This window comes from Chiloscyllium plagiosum, chromosome 20 (genome assembly GCF_004010195.1).
Source record: "Chiloscyllium plagiosum isolate BGI_BamShark_2017 chromosome 20, ASM401019v2, whole genome shotgun sequence".
NCBI lineage: Eukaryota > Metazoa > Chordata > Chondrichthyes > Orectolobiformes > Hemiscylliidae > Chiloscyllium > Chiloscyllium plagiosum.
Window position 1 is genome coordinate 62110446 of NC_057729.1, and position 14841 is coordinate 62125286.

General features: G+C 41.2%; 1 protein-coding gene across 1 annotated transcript in view; it reads right to left on the minus strand.

Annotated features, from left to right (window-relative positions):
- arap3 (ArfGAP with RhoGAP domain, ankyrin repeat and PH domain 3) overlaps window positions 1-14841 on the minus strand; it is a 342751-nt gene that overhangs the window by 149162 nt on the left and 178748 nt on the right. Inside the window, exons 7-9 of the mRNA XM_043710000.1 lie at window positions 10603-10709; window positions 4570-4769; window positions 4335-4420 (exon numbers count right to left, since the gene is read on the minus strand). Coding sequence (XP_043565935.1) covers window positions 4335-4420; window positions 4570-4769; window positions 10603-10709 — 393 coding nt within the window. The remainder of the gene's footprint in view (window positions 1-4334; window positions 4421-4569; window positions 4770-10602; window positions 10710-14841) is intronic.

Here is a 14841-nt window from a genome sequence, read left to right on the forward strand (position 1 = left end):
CCCCCTGCCAAATTAGTTTTAACCCCCCCGAAGACTGCTAGCAAACCTGCCCCCCAGGATATACTCTAAGGCTGTTCCCTTGGATCCTAATCTCTCCTACCAATGAAAACATCATTCCAACATCCACCCTGTCCAGGCTATTTCAGTATTCTGTAGTTTCTATTATATTCCTCTCATCTTCCTAAACTCCATCGAGTATAGACGTAGAGTCCTCAAACATTCCTCATATGTTAAGTTTTTCATTTCTGGGACTGTTCTCGTGAACATCCTCTGAACACGCTCCAGGGTCAGTACATCCTTCCTGAGATATGGAACCCAAATCTGTGCACACACTCTAAATGTGGTCTCACCAGGGCCTTATAGAGCCTCAGAAATACAACACTGGTTTTATATTCAAGTCCTCTCAAAATAAATGCCATCATTGCATTTGCCTTCCTAACTGCTGACTCAACCTGCAAGTTTACCTTGAGAGAATCCTGGTTCAGAACTCCCAAGTCTCTTTGCACTTTAGACTTCAGAAGATTCTCACCATTTAGAAAATAGTCCATGCCTCTATTCTTCCAACCAATGTGCATGACCTCAGTCTTTCCCATGTTGTACTCCATCTGCCACTTCTTTGCCCACTCTTCTAACTGTCCAAACGTTGTGGTCCCAACACTGACCCTTGCGGAACACCACTTTTGCCTCTCTTTTGCTCTTTATATATCTAAAGAAACTCTTACAGTTTTCCTTCATATTACTGGCTAGCGTACCTTCATATTTAATTTTCTCCCTCTTTATTAATTTTTTTATTGCCTTCTGTTGGTCTTTGTAAGCTTCCCAACCCTCTGGTTTCCCACTGTTGTTCGCCATATTATACGCTTTCTCTTTTGCTTTTATGCCATCCCCGAGTTCCCTGGTCAGCCAGGGTTGCCTCATCCTCCCTGTACCAGGCTTCTTTTTCCTCTGGATGAATCTCTGCTGTGTCTCCTGAATTACTCCCAGAAACTCCTGCCATTGCTATTTCACTGTCTTTCCTACTAGGCTCCTCTCCTAGTCAATTCTACCCAGCTCCTCACTCATGCCACGGTAGTTGCATTTATTCTCCTGTAATTCCATTACCTCTGATTCTATCTTCTCTCTGTCAAATTGCAGAATAAATTCAATTATATTATGATCACTGCCTCCTAAGGATTCCAAAGTTTGTGAGAAGGTTTATAGCTCGGGTGCTTGTTGTTGTGGTTCTGTTCGCCGAGCTGGGAATTCATGTTACAGACGTTTTGTCCCCTGTCTAGGTGACATCCTCAGTGCTTGGGAGCCTCCTGTGAAGCGCTTCTGTGATCTTTCCTCCAGCATTTGTAGCATTTGAATCTGCCGCTTCCGGTTGTCAGTTCCAGCTGTCCGCTGCAGTGGCCGGTATATTGGGTCCAGGTCGATGTCCAGGGATCCTAAGGATTCCTTCATCTTAAGCTCCCTTATCAATTTCTGGCTCATTTCACAACACTAAATCCAGTATTGCCTGCTCCACCACAAGCTGCTCCAAAATGCCATCGCAAATTCACTTTCTTGTGAATCACTACCAAACTGATTTTCCCATCCACCTGCATATTGAAGATCTCCATGATCACTGTAACTTTGCTTTTCCTACACATTTGTTTAATCTCTCGGTCTATCTTGCATCCCAGCTCCTGACCACTGTTTGGTGGCCTGTACATAACTCCAACTATGTTTTTGTTTAATCTTTGCAGTTCCTCAATTCAACCCACACAGATTCTACACCATTTAACTCGACTTTGTTTCTTACTACGTTTTAATTTCATTCCTTACTAATAAAGGTACCCACTCCCTCTGCCCACCTGCCTATCTTTTTGATAATGTATATCCTTATTACAACTTTATAAAACATTGGTTGGGCCACAGATGGAATATTTCCAGTTCTAGTTGTCACACCATCAGAAGGAAATGATTGCACTGAAGAGAGTGTAGAGGAGATTCATCATGATATTGCCTGCTGAGATGAAAAGTTTCAGTTATGAGGAGAAACTGGATAGGCTGGGATTGTTTTCCTTGGAGCAAAGGAGGCTGAAGGGGGAGCAACTGAGGTTTACAAAATTATGAGAGGCACAGTCAGAATAGATCATGAGAATCTTTTCTATGTGACACACATAAGATTAGTGCGAGGAGTAAGTAATTTAGAGGAGGTCTGAGAAAGAAAAATTACCCAGAGAGAGATAGAAATATGGAACATGCTGCCTGAGAGAGTGCTGGAGGCAGGTAGTCTCATAATATTTAAAAAGCATCTGGATGAGCACTTACAATGCCAGGTCAGAGTAAGCTGGGAACCAAGTGCAAATCAATAGGATTAGTGTAGTTTAGTATTTGTTAGACCGTATGAGAAGGCAATGGCCTAGTGGTTTTATTGCTGGACTGTTAATTCAGAGACCCAGCTAATGTTCTGAGAATGCAGGTTCAAATTGCACCAAGACAGATGGAGGAATTCGAGTTCAATAGAAAATCTTGAATTAATTGTCTAATGATACTGTACAGTTCCACACTGCAGGGATTCTATGATGACCAGAAATCTATTGCCGATTATTGGAAAAACCTATCTGGTTCACTGATGTCCTTTAGGGAAGAAAACTGCGTGTAGTTCTGCTCGCCACAATACCAAAATGATGTGGATGCTTTGGAGAGGATGCCGAGGAGATTCAGCAGGATGTTGCCTGGTATGGAGGGAGCTAGCTATGAAGAGTGGTTGAGTAGATTAGGATTTTTTCATTAGAAAGACAGAGGTTGGCGGAGGGTGGTGGTTGGGGGAGCGGGTCCTGATTGCACTCTACAAAACCATTAGAGGTATAGATGGGGTGGATAGCAAGAATCTTTTTCCCAGAGTGGGGGACTCAATTACTATGGGTCACGTGTTCAAGGTGAGAGGGGAAAAGTTTAGGGGAGATATGCATGGCAAGTTCTTTATGCAGAGAGTGGTGGTGCCTGGAACACGTTGCTAGCAGAGGTGGTAGAGGCAGGCAGGCACGATAGCATCATTTAAGCTGTATGTAGACAGATACATGAATGGGCAAAGAACAGAGGGATAAGTATCCTTAGAAAATAGGCGACAGATTTAGATAGAGAATCTGGATCGGCGCAGGCTTGAAGGGCCAAAGGGCCTATTCCTGTGCTGTAATTTCCTTTGTTCATTGTTCTTTGAAACTGCCATGCTTACCTGGTCTGACCTACATGTGACTCCAGACCCACAGCAATGTGGTTGACTCTTAATTTCCCTCTGGGAAATTATGGATAGGCAATAAATGCTGGTATATTCAGCAATGAGTAACAAAAAAAACCATAATGTACAGAAGTGCCTATTTCTATGCTGTATGTCCTCTGACTCTGTAACAGCCTGAACAAGTAATAATTGCAGAATTGCTGACAATTTAGACATGAAGGGGTGTACTGATACAGCTTTTGCTGGGAACAAGAATTTGATTGTTTTATGGACTAGTGACTAGTTATCAATGACAGAGACCTCTTTGCCTGCCAACAGCTGTATGATTGGTTCTCAGATAAATGAGCATCTTGGAGCTGAGAACAAGTTCCATTCAGAGAGAACAGCTCAATTAGTGTCTCTGTTCTCTGCAGTCAAAACTTATTGTCAACCTGGAGGGAACTAGTTTGTCTTTCCTTCAACAATCTTTGTAAGCTATGACTTTTAATTGATAAGTCAGAGATTTTTTATTAATGATTTAGCAATATTGTTTCTCTTTCTGACTAGTGGAAGTGGTACAGAAAGTCAACTGAAGCAACATGCTGTCTAGAATATGAGTTATAAGAATAAATTCAACAACAGAACCTGGGAACAAAGACTACTGAAAAGCTATTTTTTCAGATTAATTTTGTCTGTAAGAGAAGTTTAAAAGGGGATTAATTAGTTTTACATCCTAATGATTTCTAATTGTTTACCTGTAGCTAGAACCTAATTATTTCTGATAAATAAGAATTCTGATTGAGTACAGAAACCTGGCCCATGGTTCTGTCAACCTGGGTGTGAAAGACAAGGAATTGAGGCATTCTTTGTACTTCTTAAAATCTGTAACTTTGTGACAACTGTGAGAATAGCAGGGCTTGATTTCCAGCATGCTATCCCAGTGAGGAGTGACAATTTTGATTCCAAAGGCATGGTTTTAATGTAAAAGGTGAGCAGCAGTAGTTTCAGTGCTGACACTTGTGATACACCAATTTCAACATTCTGCCTCTCTAAGTCATAATGCTTTATTGCTGTCCCTGTATTCTTCTTGAGACAACTGAGCAACCTATTCAGAAAATATCTTAAATATTAAAAGTGACAGTCCTCTGACCTGTACAATTTCATTGCTCCATATACTTGTGTCAAGTTTCAAGCTCTGTACTTTTGAAATGTTTGTTCCTAAGCCCCGATGTTCACCTGGAAAAAGCAAACAAAAAAAAAGGAAATCACTGCTTCATCTGAAAAATCTGTACCCTCCTCCCACATATATTTAAATTATATTCTGGCAAGTTGAAATTGTTGTTTGAATTCTGACTGCTAATTTGGTAATAGCTGTTGACAATTACCTGCACATCTCTTACAGATAACAACACAAAGGTTAATGGATGCCCAGTCAGGATTCTGTGCTTTGCAGTCCGCACATGCTTTGTTTGATTTGTTAGACCAGATCTTCTCAGCCACTTCATAGTCAGACAGAGTTTCAGCAATCGAGTCCTGAAGTGCCTCAATCCATTCTTTCTTCTCTCGTTCAGATTCTGCTGTAAAACTGCACCATTAAAAAGCACAACACATTATTCTTGTAACATTGTCATTTAATCCATTACTTAATTCAGTTCAGCCTGCCTTTGTCTACTTACAGTGTATTTATTTTGCTTGAAATCTCAAAATGAGAATTTCTGACCCAGGTAAGATAGCAATGGAGGTCAATTCCATTAGTTGGCTGAATAGGTGATGCTTTTCATTTGACCCATTTGAAAAGCTGCAATTAATTTGAGTCAATCACACAGTAGACTTTCATGCAATGTGGAAATCATCATTGGTTAAGATTTTATTCGCATAAATATCTTTTACACTCTGCAAACTTACTCAGTATAAAATTACAGCTTATTGACTTCCATTTTCTGCAAATTTCTCCATGAAAATATGTTATATATAACTCACAAATTTCTTTTTTTTTAACTTTCTTTTCCTTTTTTTGTATGCACGTACACTCTATAGAATTCTAAACTTTAGCATATAAATGCAAATCAAATTTACTGTTTGGACATAATCTAAGACAAAGCTACTTTATATCGAGCACTGGAGTATAATAGGTTAATGTGGCATGCCAATACAAGTTGATGCCATATCACATGGAACTAGAATCTGTGGGAAGAAGGTTCTGTTGGAATCCTGTGAAAGTCGTCTCTGTAACTAACGTCAACAACCAATAAACTTTCATTAGTTTGCAGCAAAATGACTTCCAGCTCTTAAATGTCAGAGGAAGTGAAAGCAAAGAATTGTATTGTATTGTATGTTGGTAATCGAGTAATCTAGTCACCAGGTTATTTTATGGAGAACTGAGTTTAAATCCCATGACGACAGATAGTGAAATTTGAATTCAAAACAACTCAGGAATCAAAAGTCTAATAATGAGTATGGGCTGAATTTTATGTTTTTCTGGCAAAGTGGCAGTTTTTAAATTCAGTTTCTTGGAGGGTTTCTCACCAAGACACCGAATGAGATCTCTTGCTATATTGTACTATTTTTGTCTCATCAACTATTTAACCTGACTCTATAGCACACTACTAGACTGATTTTAGCCCCATCTTACCTCATGCTTTTCCCTGAGTATGGCTGGGAGAATCTGAAATCAACCAACATCTCTCGCACCAGTGCCATCTTTCACAGGCTATTGAGCACTTAGACAAGCACTGTTAGTCTGGAGCTGCCCTGCAGAGTTCCTGACATTTGTTCCAAACAAGGCAGACAGGTGGAAATTGGTGCCCTTCTCTCTGGGAAGGGACTTGGAGGTCCTGCTGGACAGGATGATTTGAAGATAGGATGTTTATTTCCTTAGGACCAGAAGTGAGGCCCATGCCCAAACTAGTTCAAGAGTGTCCCTTGGGTCAGTGCAGTCTCAGTATCTGAAGGAATGCCCAGTGATATAGGAAGGAGGTCAAAGGTCAACTGAACTCAGTAGCAATAGTGTGTATCAGCTTCAAGATGCACTGCAGAAATTAAACCCATGACCACTACCATCTGTCTACAGCATGTGGACAGCAGTCGTCCAAGAAGGCAACTCACCACCAACTTCTCAAAGGGCAAGTTGGATTAGGCAATAAATGCTGGTCCAGCCAGTAATTCCTATGTCCAATTAATGAATAAAAAATAAGTTTCCAGAACCCAGTTGCATCATTAAAGCCTGGTGGCAACACTCTATGAACCTTTCACTGAGGACCAAGTGACAAGGTTGAAGGTGGAAAAGTGAAAAGTCTTTGCCCCAGATTTGACTAAAATCATGTAACATTATACATAGCCACTACTTATGACCAGAGTTCTACAACAGCTGACTACAAGATGATGCAGAGAACTTCAAAGAGTGTCTCAGCACCCAGATCCCAGAGGAAATCTTGACCAAAGTGTGCATTGAAAACTCACTCAGAAGCCAGGAAGAGATCAGCTCAAAGGCTCCTTTAAACAGTCAGCAGCTGGATCAACAATATTTGAATATGCCTTGGGATGATTAGGAATCCACTAAATATGAACCAGTCATCCTCTTATATAATATAATCATAACAATATTTTTCTGATTGGGCACCAGTTAATTCTGAAGATAGAAGGATCCCTAAAGAGCCACAAACAAGCAGAATCATGAGGTAGAGGGCATTGTTGCTACATTAGTTGATGTTTAAAGTGTAAAACACATCACCATCAAACTTGCCCAGTCATTAGTGAGAATGTCACAGGAGTGGGTATTTCCAAGCTGTATGGATTACAGTCAGCTTTCAACCCTAGTTCGGACATTTAAAAAAACTATTCCCAATACAAGCGTTTAATGAACAAGGGAAATCTTGTGAATATTAACCAATGCTGATGTGCAAGTTTCCATGACACAAAGGCTGATTTTGGACTGCCAGTATAATGGTCAATGGCACAAGACACGTTTAAGCTGGACATATGTGTAGCTATCTTCATTCTTTCAGATACCACATTTGTTTATAGCTATTTGATAACATGGCCGAAGGTGGAGTCCTACTGAAGATACAAGGCTAGAACGCTGTTATGCTTTAATGCAAGAAAAATTATATTACTGAAGTCCTTGATGTGATATATAATGAGGAATTATATCCTCAAGCTGAATCAGCTAAACAAGCAGGCAACTCAAACAAGCTGAAGATGGATCTGGGGGTGCATTTCCACAGATCTCTGAAGGCAGCAGGTCAGGTTAATAAGGTGCTTGGGAAAGTATATAGGACACTTGTCTTTATTAGTTGTATAAGATAGTCATTGCAGTGTAAAGCACAGAAAAAGGCACTTCGGCCTATCGGGTCTATCTGGTCAGAAGCAGTCATGTCACTATTCTAATCCCATTTGTAGCACTTGGCCCATTGCCATGTATGCCTTGGCAATTCTTAATGTTATGACGGTTTCTGCCTCCACCTTCCAAACAGGCAGTGAGTTCCAGAGTCCCATCACTTTCAAAGCAAAAAACAAAATGGATTGGAAAGACAGGGACATTTTTCACTGGAGTAAAGGAGGTTGAGGGGTAACTTTATTGAGGTTCATGAACTAATGAGGGATATAGATAAGGTGAAAGACAAGGGTCTTTTCCCTAGGGTGGGGGAGTTCAAAAGTAGGGGGCATATTTTGAAATTGAGAGGAGGAAGTTTTAAAAACATGGAAACAATCATTGTTATGGAAGAGGTAGTGTTGGGCAAGCTAACGGAGCTAAGGGTAGACAAGTCTCCTGGCCCTGATGGAATGCATCCCAGGGTATTAAAAGAGATGGCAGGAGAAATAGCAAATGCACTTGTGTAATTTTCCAAAATTCACTGGATTCTGGGGCAGTTCCAACTGATTGGAAAACAGCAAATGTGATGCAACTGTTTAAAAAGAGAAGTAGATAAAAGGTGTGGAATTATAAACCAGTTAGCATAACCTCTGTAATGGGGAAGATACTTGAGTCTATTACCAAAGAAGAAATCGCAGAGCATCTAGACAGAAATTGTCCCATTGGGCAGATGCAGCATGGGTTCAGGAAATGCAGGTCATGCTTAACAAATCTTTTGGAATTCTATGAAAATATTATAAGCAAGGTGGAAAATGGGTCCCAGTGGATGTGGTGTACCTAGATTTCCAAAAGACCTTTGACAAGGTGCCGCATAAGAGGCAGCTGCATAAGATAAGATGCATGGTGTTATGGGTAAAGTATTAGTGTGGATAGAGGATTGGTTGACTAACAGGAAGCAAAGGGTGGGGATAAATGAGTGCTATTCTGGTTGGCAATCTGTAACTAATGTCGTGCCTCAGGGATCAGTGATGGGACGACAATTAGTCACAATTTATAGTGAAGATTTGGAGCTGGGGAACATGTGTAGTGTGTCAAAGTTTGTAGATGAGTGGCAGAGTGGCAGAAAAAAGTGTGCAGAGGACTGAGAAACTTTGCAGAGGAACATGGGTGCTTTAAGGGAGTGGGCAAAGGTCTGGCAGATGGAATACATTGTTAATATATGTGAAGTCATTCATTTGGTTGGAGTAACAGTAAAAAAGATTATTACTTGAATGGTAAAAAATTGCAGCATGCTGCTGTGCAGAGGGACCTGGGTGTCCTTGTACATGAATCACAGAAGGTAGGTCTGCAAGTGCAACAAGTAATTAGGAAGGCAAATGGAATTTTGTTCTTCATTGTTAAAGGGATTTTGTTTCAAAGTAGTGAGGTTACATTGCAGCTGTACAGGGTGCTGGTGAGGCCACACCTGGAGTACTGCGTGCAGTTTTGGTCTCCTTACTTAAGAAAGGATGTACTGGCACAAGAGGGGGTGCAGAGGAGGTTCACTGGGTTGATTCCGGAGTTGAGGGGGTTGGCTTATGGGAGAGACAATGAGTAGACTGGGATTATATTCATTGGAATTTAGAAAAATGAGGGAGGATCTTCTGGAAACATACAATATTATGAAGGGAATAGATAAAATCACAGAATCCCTACAGTATGGAAACAGGCCCTTCAGCCCAACAAAGAGTATCCCACCCCAATCCCATTACTCTACATTTACCCCAGACTAATGCACCGAAACTACACATCCCTGAACACTATGGGCAATTTAGCATGGCCAATTCATCTAACTTGCACATCTTTGGACTGTGGGAGGAAACCGGAGCACCCGGAGGAAACCCACGCAGACACGGGGAGAATGTGCAAACTCCACACAGTCACCTGAGGCTGGAATTGAACCCAGGTCCCTAGTGCTGTGAGGCAGCAGTGCTAACAACTGAGCTGCTGTGCCAAAGAGAGGATGGTTCCACTGGCAGGTTAAACTAGGACAAGAAGGCATAGCCTCAAAATTAGGGGGAGCAGATTTAGGACTGAATTGAAAAGGAACTTCTTCACCCAGAGGGTTGTAAATTTGTGGAACTCCTTGCCCAGTGAAATAGTTCATGCTACTTCAATAAACATTTTTAAAGCTGAGATCGACTTTTTTTAAACAATAAATGAATTAAGGAATATGATGAGAGCTCGGGTAAGTGGGGCTGAGTATGTGAAAAGATCAGCTATTATCCTCCTCCATTGACACCTCAGTCACCTGCCCTGCCTTAATTCCCAACAGTAGGTCAAAACTCTTCTTCAGGAATTCCTGATGAAGGGCTTATGCTCGAAACATTGATTCTCTTGCTCCTTGCATGCTGCCTGATCTGCTGTGCTCTTCCAGCACCACACTCTCGACTCTGATCTCTAGCATCTGCAGTTCTCACTTTCTCCTTATAAGACTATGCCCATACTTCTAGAATCACCAACCAGTGGAAATGGTTTATCCTCATCTATTCTGCTTTTTCCTGTTAATATTTTGAAAACTTCTATCAGATCACGGCTCTCACGCTCAACCATTTTCAGAGTCTATCACCACTTTCCTGGGCCATTTAATTGATATTTCTGGGATCAAGATGAATTGCAAAACTCAGCGAACATCAAAAATTTTCCATCACTCTGAACAGTCAACAAACACCAGTGCTTTAACGTAGAATTAAGAACATAAAACAGTACAGCACAAGAATAGGCCCTTTGACCCACCATGTCTGTGCTGACCATGATACCATTCTACAGCAAATCCTGAAACAAGATTGGGTTTGGCACTGTGACACTCACCAGCAGCAGTTAAGAATATGTTTTGTTTTCATACAATCTAGGAGCAAAAGTAGGCCATTTTGTGTCTCAAACCTGCTCCGCCATTTAGCAATATCATGGCTGATCTGATTGTAACCTCAACCCCATATTCTTACTGTGCTCAATAACTTTTCAGTCCTATTCATCTAAAATCTGTCAATGGCTGCTTGTGAGATTCAGATCCTGTTAATTTGTGGTCATAGAAACAGCAGAGAAAATACAATACAAAGTCACTTACCTGAAAGTTTTCAAAGGAGTAATTATCTCAAAACTTTTACGATTAACATCACGAATCGTAGATCCCTGTACTCCAATCATTGTGATTCCAATCCCAGATTTAAAACTCTGCCAATAAAGACAGCGTGTGTTAGTATCAGTTTGCTGCACAATTCAAAGGAATTGAAGATTTTTTCCCCACATTTTCACAGGTATCAATGAAGCACTGAATGTCCTTGGAGTTTTGAAAATTTGCACTGTTACGAAGTAGTTTTTAGATATTTCTTTATTAACCTGCTCAGAGATGTTATTGCACACCTCTGGAGCAAGTGAGACTTGACAAGAGCACTACAAGAGATGTCAAGAAATAGCTTTTATTCTAAAATCACAAATTGATGGCAAGAGTTAAGATTTTTTCTGAAGGATATCAGTTGTTAATAAACCAAAGGAATTAAATTTATACCGTGCAATATTCAAATCAAGGCCCTCTAACCACTAGCTTCATGAATTATTAAACCATCAATTTGAAATAGATTGCTAGCCAAACCTTCGAGTTGCTTGATATTTTAATACATGATTTTGGCTTCAGTCCTTGGTCAGTAGAAGTATTCCAGCAGGTGCAAATCAAGCTGGAGGAACAGCACCACATTTCCCACGTAGCACTTTAAGCCTTCAGGACTCAACGCTGAGTTTAACAAATTCACAATGTGAATACTGCCCAACATTTCGATGTTCACCCACCCAATTCCTCAGTTGTATAGGCTTGCTTTCGGCATTCCATTATGACATGTCCTATTAATATGAACTGTTCATCTATAGCTCTTCTCCACTGTTATTACTATTCCCTTTGCCTTTTGTACTAGGCATCCTCCCCATCACTACTTGCTCCTCTTTCTTTGTCAACAGCATGAAAGCCATTGCTTTTCCAAGCCCCTTCAGTCCTGGAGTAGAGTCACATTGGACTCAGAATGTTAATGCCAATTCTCTTTTCACAGACATTGCCAGACTTGCTGGTTTCTCCAGCACTTTTTACTTTTTTGTTTCAGATCTCCAGCATCCAGAATACTTTGATTTCCTGATACATTCTTTACTGATATTACTGAGCAAAACTGAAAGATTGTGGTGATAAAGGATCAGGTAAATAAGGAGATGTTTTATCTAGTTTTTGGTGTCATAGTTCAGAGATATGATTTTGGGTGTGACCGATGAGTGGACCAATGTGTCCTTTGGAAGGGTGAGAGAGGGTACAATGATGTGTTTGATAGTGGCACCATGCTGGAGGTGGTCGGAATGGTAGACAGTGAGCCATGAATATAGAAGAGGATGGCATCAAAGGTAAGGCTGAGGACAGGTCTACCATGGTTCTGAAAGGGAGGAGAACTGCATGAGATAGATCCATCATAGTGCAGAGCCATGTTGTATAAGCTATGGTGAGTCCTCAGTTCAAAAGGAAAGATGTGTATCGGAAGCACTTCTGGAAATAATCATATTCTCTGAACAGGTTCAACAAACATGCAGAAACTGGGAGAATGGAATCAGGTTTTAGGAACCATGGTGTAGGGAAGTGTAATTGAGATAGCTGTGGATGCCTGGCCATTTCAGAGAGAGTTACTGACACCATACATTATCATAGAATCCCTACAGTGTGAAAGTAGGCCATTCAGCCCATCAAGACAACACCATCCCTCTGAACAGCATCTACCCAGACTGTACCCCTGTAACCCTTCATTTCCCATAGCCAATCCATTACCCTACACATCTTTGAACTGTGGGAAGAAATTGGAGCACTAGGCACAGGGAGAATGTGCAAACTCTACACAGACAGTCATCCAAGACTGGAATTGAACCCAGGTTCCTGGCACTTGTGAAGCAGCAGTGCTAACCATTGAGCCATCATGTTGCCCTAAGAGTGTTAACCCAAGATTAACCGATCCTAATTTTGGAGCATTTTCTTTAGAGCAGAGAAGGGAGTGTTGTTGAACTAAGGCACCTTGGAGCGCAGGTTCATAGCTTCTTGAAAGTAGAATCATAGGTAGATTGGATAGTGAAGAAGGCGCTCAGTATGCTTTCATTTATTGGTCAGAGTATTGAGTACAGGAGTTGGGAGAAAGTGAGGACTGCAGATGCTGGAGACCAGAGTTGAAAAGTGTGATGCTGGAAAAGCGCAGCAGACCAGGCAGCATCCGAGGAGCAGGAGAATCGACGTTTCAGGCATAAGCCCTTCTTCAGGAATCCTGAAGAAAGGTTTATGCCAGAAATGTTAATTCTCCTGCTCCTCGGATGCTGCCTGGCCTGCTGCGCTTTTCCAGCACCACACTTTTCAACTACAGGAGTTGGGAGGTCATTTCGCGGCTGTACAGGATGTTGGTTAGGCCACTGTTGGAATATTGCATGCAATTCTGGTCTCCTTCCTATTGGAAGGATGTTGTGAAACTTGAAAGGGTTCAGAAAGGATTTACAAGGATGTTCCCAGAGTTAGAGGATTTGAACAATAGGGAGAGGCTGAATAGGCTGGGGCTGTTTTTCCTAGAGTGTCAGAGGCTGAGGGGTGACCTCATAGAGGTTTATAAAATTGAGGAACATGGATAGGATAAATAGACAAAGTCTTTTTCCTTGGGGTGGGGAGTTCAGAACTAGAGGGCACAGGTTTAGGGTGAAAGGGGAAAGATATAAAAGGGACCTAAGGGGCAACATTTTCATGCAGAGGGTGGTGTATGTATGGAATGAGTTGCCAGAGGAACTGGGGGAGGCTCATACAATTGCAACATTCAAAAGGCATCTGGATGGGTATATGAATAGGAAGGGTTTGGAGGGATATGGGCCAAGTGCTGGCAAATGGGACTAGGTGCGATTGGGACATCTGCTCGGCATGGATGAGTTAGACCAAAGGGATTGTTTCCGTGCTGTACATCTCTATGACTCTAAGGCTGAGAAGTCCTGGTTGAAGGTAGCAAGATTGAAATGATCTAGAACAATGGCAGGGCTGTGGTGGAAGGGAATTCTGTTGTAAGGGGAACAGACAGGCATTTCTATGGCTACGAAACAGACTCCAGGATTATTGTTGCCTCCCTGGTGATCCCTGGCAAGGGTCAGGGATATTCCTAAATAGCTTTGGAGTGTTCTTAAGTGGGAGGGGTAACAGACAGAGATCCTGATACATACTGATATCAATGAAATAGATTTTAAAAAGGAATGAGGTCCTGCAAGTAAAATTGAGGGAGCTAGAGAGTAGATTAAAGAACAGGAACTAAAAGTTAGTCATCTATGGATTACATCCGGTGACACACCAGTAGGTATAGAACTAGAAAGTTAATCCAGATGAATGTGTGGCTGTGTATATGGTGGGCTGAAAGGCCAAAATTATTGATATTATTCAATAACTGTGTGAACTTGAATGAGTCCTGTGAACATTCCTGCATGTACTGAAGATGGCTTGTTTTCTGTATTTGTTTTTCTGTACTGGTTGTTTGTTACACTGCGTAAGAGAGTTTCATTCACCTCAAACCAGGATCGCAAATGATGCCAGGAACAAATCTGAGTGTCTACACCAGCTGTCAATTGAGAGGTTCCTGATAGGCAGGAGGGCATGAGAATCATTGATTTCTTTTTCTTCCTTTCTCATCCTTTTTTTATTATTCAATAAATATTCATATTTCAGCAAATTGCTGTTGTTGAGTTTTCCTTTAACTACATTTAACCAAATCTGAAAAGAGCCGCTTGAATACATGCTATGATCCAAGCAGCTGATATCACTGAGACATGGTTCAGAGAGGGGCAGGACTACAGCTCAATGTTCCAGGACGCAGTGTCTTCATGCAAGACAGGGGAGGTCGTAAAAGAGGAGGAGGGGGTGTCAGAATTTTGATCAGAGAATCAATTACAGCAGTAAGGCAGGATGAAATCTTAAAGGCTTCTCAAATGAAGCCATATGAATAGAATTTAAAGACAAAAAAGGAGCAATCAAATTGCTGGGAGTCTGAGAAAAATAGGAGATCTGGTAAGAAGACACATTCCAGAGAAGTGTAAAACCAATTGGGTAGTTACATTAGTTAGAAGTTACAACTTCTCCAACATTAATTGAGGTAGTCATAGTGTGATAGGTATAGAGGGAGCGGAATTCTTAAAATGCATCCAGGAACACTTTTTAGGCCAGTAGAAAACCCTACATAGGAGGGTGTGGTCCTGAACTTAATTTTAGGAAGTGAAGTTGGGCAAGCTGGTGAACTATCAGTGCGCAGGCATTTTACCGACAGCGATCATA